The sequence below is a fragment of the Malaya genurostris genome, chromosome 3, assembly GCF_030247185.1.
Source record: "Malaya genurostris strain Urasoe2022 chromosome 3, Malgen_1.1, whole genome shotgun sequence".
Taxonomy (NCBI): Eukaryota; Metazoa; Arthropoda; class Insecta; order Diptera; family Culicidae; genus Malaya; species Malaya genurostris.
Window position 1 is genome coordinate 190,522,974 of NC_080572.1, and position 17,156 is coordinate 190,540,129.

The following is a 17,156-nucleotide window of genomic DNA, read 5'->3' on the forward strand; positions in this document are numbered from 1 at the left end:
GTATGTCCCGTTTACTAAAAGGACGATAAGCTAGATTGTTGCAATTACCGCGCAATCACATTGCTGAACGCCGCCTACAAGGTACTCTCCCAAATCCTTTGCCCTCGTCTATCACCAATAGCTAAAGAATTCGTAGGGCCGTACCAAGCGGCATTTACTGGAGCCCGCGCCACTAGGGATCACATATTCGCGATAAGACAAGTACTCCAGAAGGCATAGGCTAGGCATATCGGACTCGCCATAAATGCGTCAAAAACAAAATACATGAGAGAAAGGAGCTCTAGAGAAAAAACACTACGCCTCCCACCACGAATATTGATAGACGGTGACGAGTTCGTGTATATGGGCTCACTGTTGATCGCCGATAATGACACCAGCAGAGAAATTCAGAGACGTGTTTTGGCAGGGAATTGTGCGTACTTTGACCTCAGAAAAACCCTTCGATCGAGAAAAGTACGCCACCGCACGAAATTGACCATCCAGAAAACGCTCATTAGACCTATTGTTCTCTATGGCCACAAGACCTGGACTATGTTGGCAGAGGACCATCGCGTCCTCAGTGTTTTTGAAAGAAATGTGCTGAAAACCATCTATGGCAGAGTTCAGATGGAAGATGGAACGTGGAGACGGCGTATGAATCATGCAACAGCTACTAGGAGAACCACCCATCGTACAAACAGCTAAAATCGGACGTCTACGATGGGCTGAGCATGTCATAAGGATGTCGGACGACAGCCCAGTGAAAATGGTTCTTGAATCTAATCCGACTGGTACAAGAAGAAGAGAAGCGCAGCGAGCAAGGTGGATTGATCAAGTGGAGGGTGATCTCAGAAGCATCCGTGCCTTGCGTGGCTGGCGACTAGCAGCCATGGGCCGAGTAATGTGGAGAAAGTACCAAGCATTCTTCACTGCAATCTAAGAGAGAGCTACAATTAACATGCAACTAAACTACTAGGTGTGCAAGTTTTGGACGATGTTGTATATGTCATTTGCGGCTCCAAAAGGCAACAAAGAGAACATGATTCGATCATCATATGTTCAAAACGAGCAAACGACATCAAATTTGATTAGTATATCGCTTCTCTTCCATAGATCAAAGCGGTGATCATTCAATCGAGTGAGTGAGGAAGTAAAGTGATAAATTTTGTCGTAGGAAGGAGAGGTTGCGTACCTTTGTTCCATTATATCAACCATATATTATGTAAAATGACTGTCATCTTACAAAATGGTCTTCGAAAGTCAAAGTCAGATCAAATTATGTTGCTCAGATATAAGTATTATAAAAGTATTGTCTTTTGATATAAATTTATACAAAAACTATATGAATCATCTTTAAAATGGTTATGTTATCCAATGTATATTTTTTTCGAGATAAAATGCAAATTGGCAACAAACGGAGTACTCCATGATAAATATTAGTTAAGGAAAAGAATAATTATTGTTTGGTATAAATAACTATGGAAATATTTTGTTTTACTTAGGGTAAAACTGATATTTGTTACGACACAATATTCCAAGTTATACCCCATATTCACGTTTATTGGGCATTCGAGATTAAAATAGTTAGATATGAAATCGCTGATGCTGGTTGCAATCGAGCAGTCGTTAGCCTTTTGTCGTTGCTGTGATAAAAAAAACTTCAAATATGATGTGCGAAATATATATTATTGTCTCTAGTAATACCATTTTCAATAAAAAAGGTTGCTCTTAAATTTAATTTATAAAAAAAAACATCTTACTTGAATTAATACCTCTGCAATATGCGAGATAGCACATAACTATTGGTTAGGTCTATTTATTCTAAATAAATCCTGTTCCAGCGTTCCTGATTGTGTAACCTGGATTCTGCCAAACATGTTTCACTGTCATCGAGAAAGTTGTTCGGCGTACTAGTCACAATTTTGCAACGGTATTTCTTGGTAAACTTGGACAGAACAAACTTTTTTAAGCTACCCTTCGGCTTAAGTGCTTTGAAGTTAAAATGCTTGCGACTTCGTTTAGTTTTCTTTCCTGATGCTTCGTTGGACATATTTTCCGACAAAGCCGCATCAAATTGAAGTTCCCGTCGTGCTGCACTAGGTGCACGAGAGTGTTTGGAGAACTCAAAATCACAACTAACCCACGATTCTGAACGTTTTGATGCTGACATTCGATTAGCATTCTTCAAAGCCGATTTATACAATGGTGATATTTCTCTCCTGTATGGTCGATTTTTCTTTCTGTTTGTTTCGCTTCCGGTATTGAGCTCTTCGAATAAGTCGCTTAATCCTGGTGAACACGGAACGCATTTAATACTTGGTTCAGCAGAGAATTTCTTCTGCAAGCTATTCTCTTTTACAATTGTTTGCCACTTGATCAAGCAATCTCTACTGTGACTGTTCATTATATGTTTTGGTAGTGCTGATATGTAATAAAACAAAGCACCACAATACGGACAGATATTGTCATCGCAGAATTTAATACTGGAATCCGGACTTTGAACAATTTTAGTTAAATCTTCTTGGTGATTTTTCAATAGGTGATGCCGAAGAGTGAACTCGAACAAATATTCATCTGCGCAAAATGGACAGTGAAAGTATTTCGATGTAGATAACAGAATTTTTACGATATTTCTAACTAGATCGTTAATATCAGCTTTTTCGCAACCGTTACTTAACTCCATTTCAGGAATATAATCACAGTAGTTATAAATTGAAGCTTATTGAATCATTGGGTTGTTTTCTCGAAAAATACTAAAATGTTGTGAGATACAATGTTACATTATCGTAAAATACCTGCAAAATAAGACAATTAGCAAATAGTTTTAACAAATTTATTCACAGAAACTCCTACTTTCAAAATTGTAAACGTCTTCAACCTCCTCACGCATCCACTATTTACGTCTGTATAGGTCTGCAATACAAAGAGATGCCAGGTGAAAATTTCATATATCGTCGAGCCGGGTTAAAAAAGTCGAAAAGTCGGCGGATTTCAAATTCTCATTAAACTATGGCTACGGTTTAGCGAAAAAAAAGATTACGGTAATTTTGAAAGTTCGTCAATTTTAACGAATGTCTGCGAAAACACAATTTTCAAAAGCCTGCGAAAAAGTCTGCAACAAACCCATATCCGCAGCTTGAGCTTAAGAAATCTGCAGTATTACAGACAAACCTGCAGACCTGGCATCTCTGATACAGACTCAGACTTTGCACGGAACCGCAAAACTAAGTAGTTTTGAGTACTTTTCACCTAACTACGGGTTTCCCGTTCAATAACCTTATTTTATGTAAAGTAGTAAAGTATGCGCAGAGCTATTTTATTTCATATGGGCTGTTCTATTTTAGATCTACCACTAAAACATGTCAATTGCAACGCTGAGAGATAGCACAAATTAGAAACAGATTTAAAACTGTACAACGATTTTTTTTTACTAAATTTCTGTTTGACTAAACTTATAAAACCGATACACTGAAGAAGGATGCAAATAGCATTCCGAAATACGTATCTGTATTATAACGTTTGATACACTTTCGGAAAAATAGTGACTGTGAAAATAGTGACTTTGTGAGAGTGTAATGACGTGATATAACATAGTGGAATCCAACGGTACGACAACAGTACTATTAGTGATTTTTTTTAATTAATGAAAATTTGAAATTTGAACGAATAGAACACTGTTTCAAATTTCTTGCGTACATGTAAAATAATTAACCATTGATTTATTGTATCCCATAGATCTAATTGTGAATCAATTGTCACAATTAGATTTATGGGATACATTACATTTTATTGAATCTTGACAAGATATTTTTATTCCAACGATTCAATATATTGTTTCTGCGATTCACAATTGAATTTATTGTATACGTGGTGTTTTTTTTTCAAGAAAACATGTATGAGAAAATTTTATGATTTGAATTGTTACGATACTTAACAACCTATATATTCTATTGTGAAAAGCATGTTCACAATTAATTGAATAGTGTATAACAATACATTAAAATTCATTATTTTTCAATGGTCAAAGCAATTGTGGAAGGTTTTGTAACAACAAATCGTATTGTTTTTCTACAATATTTTTTATTCGGGCACACTTACGTTTTACGAAATCTGACCGACGAAATGTCAAAGCATCGAATAACATTTCAGAAATTGGCACTATAAGCTGTGAAAAGAGAAGCCAGATCTGCAGATTTGTCTGTAAATCTGCAGATTTCGTACATAGTGCTGCAGACATTTTTTGTTGTGCAGACTTTTGCAGACTTTCGTCAAAATTTACAGACATTTGAAATTGTTGCGACCTTTTTTTTTGCTCGCCAAATCAGTTTAGCGTATCATACTTTATAGAGAAATGCCTGCCAGAACGACACTTTTAATGATCGTCAAAAATACCCAAATTTTGAACCAGTTCTAGCTGTCACAAAATGAGTACATTTGCAATTGGGGAAATGCTAGGGGAGAGTTGCGTCTGCTTAGCAGCTCATATTCAACTGTTTAAGATTGCACTAAGCAGTTCAATCGACGACACGACCTACCACTCGTCTATCAAAACTGTATCGTAAATTTAACTACCCCTCAGTAACTGGAAATGTCAAATCGGAAACGCCAATGATTTTTTTTAAACTGGCAGCACAAGTTGATACATTTATTGATTCTGAATAACAGTCACCATAACCTTGGTTACTGCATATCGAAGGCAAGATGAATGTAAACAAAATAAATTTCAGATCGGTTATTATATTACGGAACATTTTAATGGATTTACCTGACTCGAGCGGAATGCAAAAATTGAAGAGTATGAGTTATGTCTTTTATAAAGCCAAGTTCAAAATTCAGGTCTTGACATGAAACCGTTGTGTGAGAAGGAAGACATGGAAATGACCGACAACGAGCTGAGCGAGGCTAGTGCTCTGCGGTATCTGCATAACGTACGGTAAAATGATTTCTTTGTGGAATTCCGCTAGTAATCCTCGAATAGTGGTCAACAAGGTGAAATAATGTTTCCACTGCTGCGAAATCAACCGACACAAAACAATTATGACACCGGCATATTACACCGAATCCTACTGCCCAGAAAAGCTAGCAGTTGAAGTGTACGGATGAATCGCTAGAAGCAGATCATTGCCCTCGTTCGTTGGTTTCATCCATAGATTCGATTAAATTCCGAAAATCGAGTTCATTTGAATGCATTTCTGCTTGATTTGGACAAAGTTTAACACTAATAGAAATATTCCACCGCTTTCAAAACATGTTTATTTGTTTTGGGGTTCCTTGGTAACTAGTCCATAGCAAATTAAAAAGTGTTGCTCGAGAAGATTATTTTTATCATTTACAAGGGGTCGCTAGATTTGTGGTAACTGGCGGTGAATCGTTAGCGAACAGTTTTAATGCTGATTTTTCTTCGGAGTGCCTGGTCGTGTCGTCGGTTCAATTTTAACTGCCCTGTTGAACACGTTGAATGGACGGAGCTCTGCCGCGCGACTCCGTGCGATCTGTCAAGTTTCGCTTCGCATCGCGTGTCGCTCCCACTCTAGCTTCACCCTAAGACGAAACGTAAAGATAGTGGAATTGGCGACAAATCGACGTTTCGGATAATCTTATTGGCTAGTTTCATTTTGGTTAGACCTTATCTCAAACATTTTTTTTGCGAAAACTACAAAAGAAATGGTTTGTCTATAATCCATATTATCTGCTCAGTAAAATATTCTGCCAAAGTTTCAAAACATTTGTTGTGAAGTGTAAAGATGATTGTTTGAGATATGTTCCTCGATTTTGTTTAAGATTGTTTGTAAACAGTCAAGGGTGAATTTCTGTTCAGTTGTTAAGTCACGATAAAAATCTAATGTAGCCAAATTCTCACAATTTCTTCCAGAAATTGTTGAGGCTTGACTGCATTCAGGCTGCTATCAAAATTGCCCAGGCGAAATTGTCGTCATACTCGCGCCGGACGTGTCTTACTCATTATATCATGTTAAGTAGTGAAAAAGCAAATAACATCACTATGGAATACGCAACGTCAAGTCAGGTCATACAACTTTTCAGTCTGACAATAAAGTTTCATGACGCCATGACTTCCTTGAACATCAGTTCAAATTGGTTTCAAATTATGATATAAACGTATTTCAGCGTTCATCATTAATCAGCTGCACGAAAAAATTTTCATTCTAATATGGGCAATCAAACACGCTCAGACGGAAAAGTTTCATTATTTCTTTCTTACTTTTTGTGGTATCTGTATAAATCTGTATAAAATCTGTACTCTGTATTAAATCTGTATGCGCATGTAAAAATCTGTATAACTCGCGACTACGAAGTTGAGTTTGACAGCTTATGTGTGTGAAGTGGAAGTAAATAAGCAAAAGAAAAAAGTGATGAATTTTCAAACGTACCGTTTTATTCGATTTTAGTTTTACTGTTTGAATTGGTAAGTACCAGTGTTTCCTAAAATCTTCGAAGATACTAATTCAGTTAATGAGTATAAAAAAATCGCTTGTGTGATGTCTATTTTCCCATGTAAAAAAACAAGTGATCGGTATGCGAAAAAAAGTAAACATAATTTCAGAACAATATTCATGAATGAAAATCTACTGCTTTTTTTGAAAATTCTTTGAATTGTATTGAAACTGCATTTTTTTTATTTTGTGTTGCAGTTTTTTCGTCGAAGTGTTCACTTTAAATGTGAAAATAATGCATTTTTCGATTCATTTTCAGGAGCCTTCAAAAGGTGTTACGTGCACTGTGTTGATGAATTTGTCGGAAGTTTTTAGATACGCTGCCGGAGGAATCCGTTCGGATAGTTGGAGTAGATGAGATCTACAATGATGGATTTGGCTTATTTTCGACTTGTCTACAGTCATCCTCCAAGTGTCGAGCTGCATACAACAAAAGTTTGCACTAGCAGTTAACGCTCTGCTTGGTTATTTGCATGTACTTGGAAAATGCTAACATGTGATAGCTGTTTTGAATCATTGATGGAGGTTTGTTTTTTTTAATCCGTGTTCCAGATCACAAAATTATTATTTTTATTTGTTACAGAAACTCGACACAATAGAGCGGTTAACATCCAACGAGCAGCGGTCGTATATTCCGAACCGATAACATCATGTTTGAAGGGCATTTGACATTTGTTCATTAAGTTCATTTTATTGTCAGATGAATAAATTTAATAAATACATAAATATATAAGTTTACAAATTGACGACACGCATTGAACGACAATCGATAAAATTACAGCTCAACTCCTTAGTAGGGACAGGAAGCAGCGGGTACAGAAGAAGTCCTCAGAATTACTCGCATAGTTGGGAGGTTCAAACCTGAGAACAGAATACGAATTACAATTGTGTGAATTTGAGCTAGAACAATATTTAATACTTACTGGGGGGAACACAATTTATTACCAGAGAAATGTAAATCGCACCCAAGTAATTTTCGTTGACTCGATTCTGAATCATTGAATCCATATTACGTATCATTTATTTTACTTGTTTGGGAAGGATTGAATCGATATACTAAATCTGGAACATAACACTGTTCTCATCAGAATTACAAACACTGTCATGAAATGTTTTTGCAAGCCCATTCGAGCAACTTTTCAGATCCATGATCTACAATATTCAAAGAAAAAAATTCTTAAATAAAACTCAATTACCTTCCTCTGTATTGTAATGCACTGGATTGCCGCATTAAAATTACTAAGAACAGTTGTTTGATCATAAAATTCCAAATATTGTCTTACCTATGCGGATTACTAGTGCCGGAAGAGGAGTTCTTTCCCGCTTTTTACTCACGAAATACTAGCAACTATGTACCGCAAAATAAATTTTAAAAACTAAATAGAAGTCGTTTAATCTTTTTAGCAAACAGAGAAATAATTAATTTTACTTGAGTGAAAAAGTACTCTGCTTTGTTTACATTCACTTCACACACAGATTAAACTTTCATAGATAGCAGCACCGTTCCTTCTAGGTCGCGAATACAGATAAATCTGTATAAATGGCATCTCTGCGTCTAAGACAAGACCTGACAACTGGCTTCTTATTTTTCCTTCCGAATCATCCTTCCCGTCATTTTCGCCCTGTAGAATGAATACCAACGTATCGGCTACAGTGTAGCCATATTTACAGATTTTTTAATAACTTTATGCCACAGACTAACAGACAGGACACTCAAATTAGATTCTTCAATCATTTTAACGGTCATTTCGAATATTCCATTATTTGGGACAGTACTCACATGTGTCATGATGGCGCCACGTTACCCTATCAAAAACATCCTGTCTGTCATCTAGACTGTGTTTATTTTTTTCATTTACCAACAGAGTTGCCATTTATACAGAATTACCTGTAATGTATTGATTTGTATACGTCCATGCGAATTTCATGCAGGATACAGATTTAATACATATTGCCAAAACTATATACATAATTGTGCCTACTTCTCATCCTCCAACGCAATACAAAATCGAACCCGTTTTGTTACAATATTTACTTGTTTCTGGTCTGCCGCCACTTAATTTCGGTTGAAAACTACCAACACAATAAAAAATAGTCTAGATGAACAACGTTGAGTCAAATAAATGGTTACCTTCCAACATGGCGAAAATGTAAAATATATCATCAACGAAATCCAATAATTTATTGTGACGATTCATTTTCAAATATTTTTATGAAATCAGGCATCCCTGCAAGCAGCTGATCGGTGTTGACAAACGAGGGGAAACCTACTAGTAAAAAAACTTTTACCTAACACAAGGGGTGTACAGATAGTAAATAGTTCGCGCAGTATAATATAGGTGGAACTAGTGCATCACGAAAAATTATTTTTATAAGAATTTACTTATACTGTCATGTCTGTTAGTCTGTGTTTTTGCTAAGAAAAAACTATTTATTAAATTTAAATTTTTAGACTCCTGGTTTTTGATTTGAAATAAACATGAGAAATGAGTTGGTGATTGCATTTTATTATTATATATTAATGCTTAAAACAATTAATTGAGCTTTGATGATAGAACACGAATCATCTCATGTTGAACGCAAAATTGAATCCATTGTTGACGTATTACCGGATCTTTTGAAAACCGGAAAAAGTCAAGTTTGGATAAAAATGCATAGTGTGACCACAGTGTGGAACACAAAAGCTCATTTTTCTCGTAAAACTAAACACACTTTCGAGTTTACACTAATTTAACAAATCTTTTTTGGTTACACTTTAATTCCCCAAAACGAAAAACGGCTTGATGCTGATTTTAATTACACAGTGCTGCCACTATAAACATTTATTACAAATGTGATTGGAAAAAAGTTAAACATCCTCTGAAAATTTTCATTTTGAGAGCTAAAATTATACATTTTTATTAACTTGTTTTCTGATTTTCTTTATACTTGGCATCATTGCTCGCGTACCCTGCAAAAGTTTTTTCTTTTCTCAATGCGCGGGTAGCAACATCAAAATCAGCCAATCAGAAACTGGTCCATTTTGTAACAAAAGCAGCCCCCCCCAGTTGTCAGGTCTTGTCTTAGCTCTGCGTGGGATCTCGAATGACAGATACACTTCAAACAAGATTAGGCAAAACTAGGTTGGATTAGTTTTAAATTACCCAAACTTAGCTAGACTAGTTGGGATTAAATGAGATTAGAGAAGATTATTTTGGAATTACATGAGTTTATTAGTATAAGATTGTCTAGAGTTTAGAGCGATTTGCCCCTTGGTGAAACCCAAATTTAGTTATTTTTACAGTTTTTTTCTCTGCGTGTATGAAAATAAGTCCCACCCTGTTTCGGCCTCTAAATTTTCGACTTATAAGGAAATAACCCATTCCTCTTGTGACAGTAAATGGAACGTGTTGACGTTTCATTTCATCTGGTTAAAATCAAACACTTTTTGCTTCGGGAAGGGTTTTTGGAGTTTATTAGCTTAATATTCATATAATTGAAGTACTTTCTACGAAAATATAGAAAATGGTGTGTATATTGTAAACCTAAATAGTAATATTATGATGAACAATTAAATTTGTTCGTTTTTTCAATGAAATTTTTCATTGCTGATGAGTGCTTATTTCTTAACCTCAAACCTACGAACTATTACTCGTCACAGAAACCGCTGATGTTGCAAGGGCACGAACGTGCCATTACACAGATAAAATACAACCGGGAAGGTGATCTGATTTTCTCAACGGCAAAAGATCATAAGCCTTCTGTGTGGTTTTCTCTAAATGGCGAACGTCTGGGTACCTACAATGGACATTCCGGTGCTGTATGGTGTGTAGATGTAGACTGGACCACAACTAGATTGATGACTGGTGGTGGTGACATGACCACGAAGTAAACATTTATTCTAATCATAGATATGATTTCACTATTTATTTATTTGTATTCTAGATTATGGGATGTTGAAACAGGAAGCACTTTAGGAACAATAGGTTGCAATTCAGTTGTACGAACTTCAAACTTTAGCTATTCTGGAAATCAAGCGTCATATTCTACGGACAAAACAATGGGTAATAACTGCGAGCTATTTATTATCGATGTTAGAAATGTGGACTCCAGTATTAGCAGCCAAAGTCCCGTGCTAAGGTTAACCATGCAACAGCAATCTAAGATCACTTCCATGCTGTGGGGTGCTTTAGACGAAACCGTCATTACCGGCCATGAAAATGGTTCAATGAGAATTTGGGATCTTCGTGCTGGTAAAGAGCTTGTTTCAATCAACGATCATACCAATGTTATCAATGACATGCAAATGTCCAACGATGGAACAATGTTTGTGTCCGCTTCCAAAGACAACACAGCTAAACTGTTTGATTCGGATTCACTGGCTTGTTTGAAAACGTATAAAACAGAACGACCGGTTAATTCTGCTGCAATTAGTCCAATCAACGAACATGTTGTGCTAGGAGGTGGACAGGAAGCAATGGAGGTAACAACCACTTCCACTAAGGCTGGTAAATTTGATTCACGATTCTTCCATCTGGTGTACGAAGAAGAGTTTGCTCGCGTCAAGGGTCATTTTGGCCCAATCAACAGTTTAGCCTTCCATCCGGATGGCAAAAGCTATTCAACGGGAGGGGAGGATGGTTTTGTACGGGTTCAAGTTTTCGATGCATCATATTATGAATTTGTTTTCGAGTAAAATTTTATAAACTAATAACCGCAAAACTTCTAATTAAGGGAAAAGATAAGAGCACTCCGTAAGTGAAGTAATTGATCGGAATGGTAAGCAAGAGTCTTTTGTATACGATTGAAATTATGTTTCTATCAGAAATAAAAATTTTAATCGTACTTATATTGTTCTTATTGGTAATTATAATTTGGGTTGAATGATGAAAGATATAATGCATATTAGAGGGTAAAGTGCCTATAACTAGAATGACTACAGCCGTTTGTTTGGAACGACAAATTTGTTTCAAACGAGCCAACGACCTGTCAAATACAATGTAAAACTAACGAAACTGTCAACCTTTCGGATTAAATGTTTTGAATTGTTGCCAACATTACGAATGAGAGATCGTCACTCTGGTTGTAGGCTTTCTAGTTGAGGCGATGTCTTAATTAGTATTCATGGGCGGAATGAGATCGCAGGAGCAAGAATCAAAGTTGAAACATACCGGTGAGTCTGCTCAATCGATTTACCTGGATTGAGAGTTCGATCGCATCCTTCCGCGGGTATTTCTTCATATTTTCATTTTTTCAGTCATATTTTTTATTTTTCTTTGGGTACTACTGCAGAGCTAAATACAACGTTTTTGGCTTTCAACTGTGTGACGTACAACCTTTTTTGATAGAAATTATTTATTTAATGAGCATCGACCGCAAAAAGTTACTGAGATATAGATCAACAAAGCAAATAATGCAGTTTAATTTGCTTCTGAGAGTAATGCAAGTAATTGCACAGCTGAGAACAAACACTGTGTAGTGCATAAATACGAGAAGTACAACCTACACTTGTTTGTGGGAGATAGTACAATTGAAGTGCGCATACATGATCTTCCTCCATCAGCCGGATATAACTCACAAAACAATCTGTCGCAATACGAAGAAATTCTCTCCATTGAGAGAGACGGGTTTTTCTCGGTGTTCCAAACGGTGTGCGTATCCTACGCATGCAGTTGAGACTAATTCCATCTTATGTGAACGTCGAATTCGATGGAAGGAGGTCATGTAAATCGCTGGTCACCTATGAAAGTCAGCAAACCGTTCGATATCGCAAGCCTTTTGAGAAACTGGACTGAAAAACATCTGGACCCAAAGTTATGAAACTTTTTCTACTCAAGCCACAAGTGACCCCGCAGTACTTCGGAGACATAAACAAACAAAAAATAACCAAACACTCTCATCAAATAGCGGCCTTTACACGAGTCATTAAAAATGTCATTACTAAAAAATAATATCATTTTAATGAACGTGTAATGGTGCACTAATGACGAACTTTCTAAAAAATTTGAAATACATCATTAGCGGCCCTTACCCGAGTCATTAAAAATGTCATTAATAAAACATAATATCATTTTAATGAACGTGTAATGGTGCACTAATGACGAAATTTCAAACAAATTTGAATTACATCATTAGTTAGTCATCATTTAAAATGACATTTTTAATGCTCGTGTAAGGTCCGCTAATGAACCAGCAACTAGAGATGCTTGGGGAGCCATTGTTGTAATATTTTGATTGAATCGAACTATATCAATCAAATGGTGTACTTGTACTCTGTAGAGTGCCTTTAAGGTGGTTTAAGGGGTTTAAGGCACTCTAGTACTCTGTATTCCGATTTATTAGTGTTGCCAGCATGCAAAAATTAACGTTAAAAGCGCACTCGATAAAAAAAAGTAGTTTTGCTGATAAAATTTCAGCCAATCAGAAATTGGAACATTCTGACATAAAATTGAAATAAAACCAGCCACCAGTTGTCAGGTCTTGTCTTAGTATCGACCTTTTGATTTTGATTTTGAGGGTGTATCTAGATGTAAAAAATAGACGGGGATTCATTCTGCACGTATCCAAAGTTGTGCGTGGGACTACCGTCACCCCTACACTGATAAAAATGTGTACGATCGAATCATATGTATGTCCACAGGATTTCAATTTAATGTGCTTCTTCATTGCAATACATAACCAAATCGATTGGTTTTAAGATTTCATGTGCTAACACTAAGATACAAGATGAGATTATTTTTCACTTAGATTTGATGTGTTTTTCTTTTGGATGTGATGTGTTTTGCGAATCGGACTACATGTGTTAAACACTTCATTTTCAAGTGGAAATGAGTACAGCACAAATGTATGTGCAAAACACTTGATTCGGTCAACTGTGTTTCAATTGAAATCTATATGGAAAATAATGTGACATTCATGTGAAATACATATACAATCAGAGGTAACGATATATCTTATCATTTTGATGTGCATTTCACATAAATGTAACATGATTCCTCTAAATATCAACAGGTTTTGAACTCATTTTATGAGTTTAGTGTATATTTTTTAATGAATTTCATGTGTTCTACAAGTAGTGATATTCATATGCTTTGCACATGATGCTAGTGTGCTAATCATTTTCAGTGTATGTATACCAACAATATTAACACAGATAACAAATATACAGGCTTGAACAATTTTTTTTAAATTTGCTATACGTTGGAAACACTACTGCCACCTACCCGACTATTCGCCACGATCTTTCATAACGTTCCACTATGGTCCGGAACGATAACAAAATCCTCCTGCCTGTTATAGAAATATTTCCACTACAATCACACGAGAATTCGATCGGAATGAAACAAAAATAAATTTGACATTTTAATCAGCAGCAAAACAACAATCTACTTACCTTACCTAACAGCTATAGGCCTGGGGTGTCCTTTGCTGTATCAAGCATACGTCTCCACATAACTCGGTCCATGGCCGCTCGTCGCCAGCCACTCAAGGCACGGATGCTTCTGAGATCACCCTCCACTTGATCGATCCACCTTGCTCGCTGCGCTCCTCTTCTTCTTGTACCAGTCGGATTAGATTCAAGAACCATTTTCACTGGGCTGTTGTCCGACATCCTTATGACATGCCCAGCCCATCGTAGACGTCTGATTTTAGCTGTCCGTACGATGGGTGGTTCTCCTAGCAGCTGTTGCAATTCGTGATTCATACGCCGTCTCCACGTTCCGTCTTCCATCTGCACTCCGCCATAGATGGTCCTCAGTACCTTTCTTTCGAAAACACTAAGGGTGCGTTGGTCCTCTGCCAGCCAGGTCTCGTGGCCATAGAGAACAACCGGTCTGATGAGCGTTTTCTGGATGGTTAATTTCGTGCGGTGGCGTACTTTTCTCGATCGAAGGGTTTTTCTGAGTCCAAAGTACGCACGATTCCCTGCCAAAATACGACTATGAATTTCTTTGCTGGTGTCATTATCGGCGGTCACCAGTGAGCCCAAATACACGAACTCGTCAACCACCTCGATATCGTCACCGTCTATCAATATTCGTGGTGGGAGGCGTAGTGTTTCTTCTCTAGCCTCTTCTCCTCATGTATTTTGTTTTCGACGCATTTATGGCCAGTCCGATACGCCTAGCTTCAGCTTTCAGTCCGATGTAGGTTTCCGTCATCTTCTCAAGGTTACGTGTCACAATATCAATATCGTCAGTGAAGCCAAAAAGTTGTGCGGACTTTCAGAAAATCGTGCCACTCGTGTCGATCCTCGCTCTTCGAATCACACCTTCCAGGGCAATATTAAACAAGATACAAGAAAGTCCATCACCTTGACGTCCTCTCCGAGATTCGAAGGGACTCGAGAGCGTCTCATATACTCGGACGTAGCACATCACTCTATCCATCGTTGCTTTGACCAATCGCGTCAGTTTATCCAGGAAACCGTATTTGTGCATTATCTGCCATAGCTGTTCTCGATCGATTGTGTCGTAGGCCGCTTTGAAGTCAATGAATAGGTGATGCGTGGGCACGTTGTATTCATGACACTTCTTGAGTACTTGTCTTATCGCGAATATGTGATCCGTAGAGGCGCTGGCTCCAATAAATCCCGCTTGGTACGGCCCTACGAATTCCTTAGCTATTGGTGATAGACGACGGCAAAGGATTTGGTAGAGTTCCTTGTAGGCGACGTTGAGCAATGTGATTGCGCGTTAATTGCAACAATCTAGCTTATCGCCCTTTTTGTAGACGGGACATACCACTCCATCCATCCATTCATGCGGTAGAATCTCCTCCTTCTAAATCCTAGAAATCATCCAGTGCCTCTTCTTCATGTTTGAGCAGCTCGCCTGGCAACTGGTCATTGACCGCGGCTTTTTTGTTCCTCAGCTTGCCGATCTCCGCACTTATCTCCGACAGATCAGGGGCTGGGAATCTGTCGTCGGCTGAGCGTGCACCCAGATTGATTCCTGTACCGTTCTCTGTATCTTGTGCTTCGCCATTCAGATGCTCGTCATAGTACTGCTTCCACCTGTCGATCACCTCACGTTCGTTCGTGAGAAGGTTACCACTGGTATCTCTGCACATTTTGGCCTGTGGCGTGTAGCCTCTACGTGAGCGGTTCACCTTCTCATAGAACTTCCGTGTGTCATTTGCGCGGTACAGCTGTTCCATCGCTTTGCGATCTTGGTCTTCCTGGTGGCGCTTTTTCTTCCGAAAAACCGTGTTCTGTCTGTTCCGCGCCTGTCTGTATCGTTCCTCGTTCGCTCTTGTGCGGTGTTGCAGTATCCTCGCCCTTGCTGCATTCTTCTCTTCGACCAACTGATGACATTCGCCGTTAAACCAGTCATTTCCTCGATTCGATAACCTCGTACCTAGAACGGTTGCAGCAGTGCTACTCACGGCGGACCTTATGTTCCTCCAGCCGTCTTCAAGAGTCGCCGCGCCAAGCTGCTCTTCTGTTTGTAGCACTAGCTCCAGTTGTTGCGCGTATTCCTCTGCAGTACGAATGCTACGTAGTTGCTCGAGATTGAGTCCCGGCGTTCCTGTGCGACGAATATTGTGCACCGTCGATAGTTTTGAGCGCATACAAGGCAGTGGTCAGAATCAATATTGGCATTGCGGTAAGTGCGGACATTGATGACGTCGGAGAAGAATCGCCCGTCGATGAGAACGTGGTCGATTTGATTTTCCGTATGTTGATCAGGTGATCTCCAGGTGGCTTTGTGGATATCTTTGCGGGGGAAGAAAGTGTTTCGAACTACCATTCCTCGGGAGGCTGCAAAGTTTACGCATCGTTGACCGTTGTCGTTTGTTACCGCTTGCAGACTCTCCAGCCCGATCACGGGTCTGGACATTGCCTCCCGGCCTACCTGAGCATTCATGTCTCCGATGACAAGTTTTATATCCCGCCGTGGGCAGCTGTCGTAGGTTTGTTCCAGCTGCGCGTAGAATGCTTCCTTCTCGTCATCGGGTCTCGTCTCATGTGGGCAGTGCACGTTGATGATGCTGTAATTGAAGAAACGGCCCTTGATCTTTAATAAGCACATTCTATCACTGATTGGCTGCCACCCAATCACGCGCTGGCGCATCTTGCCCAACACTAAAAATCCCGTTCCTAGAACGTTGGTTGTGTCACAGCTCTGGTGAAAGGTAGCCGCTCGATGCCCACTTTTCCACACCTTCTGTCCCGTCCAACAAAGTTCCTGTAGTGCTACGACATCGAAGCCGCGGATTTGAAGCTCATCATGCAGCATTCGGTCGTATCCTGGGAAGCCAAGCGATTTGCAGTTCCATGTGCCAAGCTTCCAATCGTAGTCCTTATTTCGTCACGTAGGTCTTTGCCGATTATTCCGAGTCGTATTTATATCCTGATTATTCGTAACAAGTGTTTTCCGGGCGGCCTGTTAGGCTTGCACCAACCTCCTGTCTCGCCGGAGGGCCATCGTGTCAGCACTGTTTAGAGTCCCACACTGACACAAGGATGGTAATCAGCCGCTCCTAACATGGAGAACAGACGCTGTTTCGAGCCGACCCAACATGGAGAACAGACGCTCGGGTAGGCTCGCTCTCTGTAAAGAGAAGACAAGCCCCCCTTTCCATGTCAGCATACGACCAAGGTCACACCGTGGTTGCCCGTAAAAAAATAAACCTTTGATTTTACAGCATAAACGATTGATTCACAATTAGATATATGGGTTACAATACATTTTATTGTATATTGACAAGGTTTTTGTCATTTCCAACGATTCAATATATTGT

The 17,156-nt window shown here is 38.6% G+C and overlaps 2 protein-coding genes across 2 annotated transcripts; one reads left to right on the top strand and one right to left on the bottom strand.

Moving 5' to 3' along the window:
- Positions 1-1,644: 1,644 nt before the first annotated feature.
- LOC131436289 (uncharacterized) lies at positions 1,645-2,932 on the bottom strand. Its single transcript, XM_058604930.1, has 2 exons — positions 2,833-2,932; positions 1,645-2,774 (listed from the first exon to the last, which is right to left on the bottom strand). The coding sequence occupies exon 2, from the start codon at positions 2,660-2,662 to the stop codon at positions 1,796-1,798; it is 867 nt and encodes a 288-aa protein (XP_058460913.1). The 5' UTR covers positions 2,663-2,774; positions 2,833-2,932; the 3' UTR covers positions 1,645-1,795.
- Positions 2,933-9,800: 6,868 nt separating this feature from the next.
- Positions 9,801-11,213, top strand: LOC131437929 (eukaryotic translation initiation factor 3 subunit I). The gene is made up of 3 exons (XM_058607620.1): positions 9,801-9,938; positions 10,072-10,298; positions 10,356-11,213. The coding sequence occupies exons 1-3, from the start codon at positions 9,936-9,938 to the stop codon at positions 11,104-11,106; spliced, it is 981 nt and encodes a 326-aa protein (XP_058463603.1). The 5' UTR covers positions 9,801-9,935; the 3' UTR covers positions 11,107-11,213.
- The last annotated feature ends 5,943 nt before the right edge of the window (positions 11,214-17,156 follow it).

What these genes read in the sequence shown, in the direction of transcription:
- LOC131436289 (XM_058604930.1), bottom strand. Translation starts at nt 2,662, where the DNA reads ATGGAGTTAAGTAACGGTTGCGAAAAAGCTGATATTAACGATCTAGTT.
- LOC131437929 (XM_058607620.1), top strand. An exon ending in GGTGGTGACATGACCACGAA is followed by an intron (nt 10,299 to 10,355) that starts GTAAACATTTAT and finishes TTTGTATTCTAG; the next exon opens with ATTATGGGATGTTGAAACAG.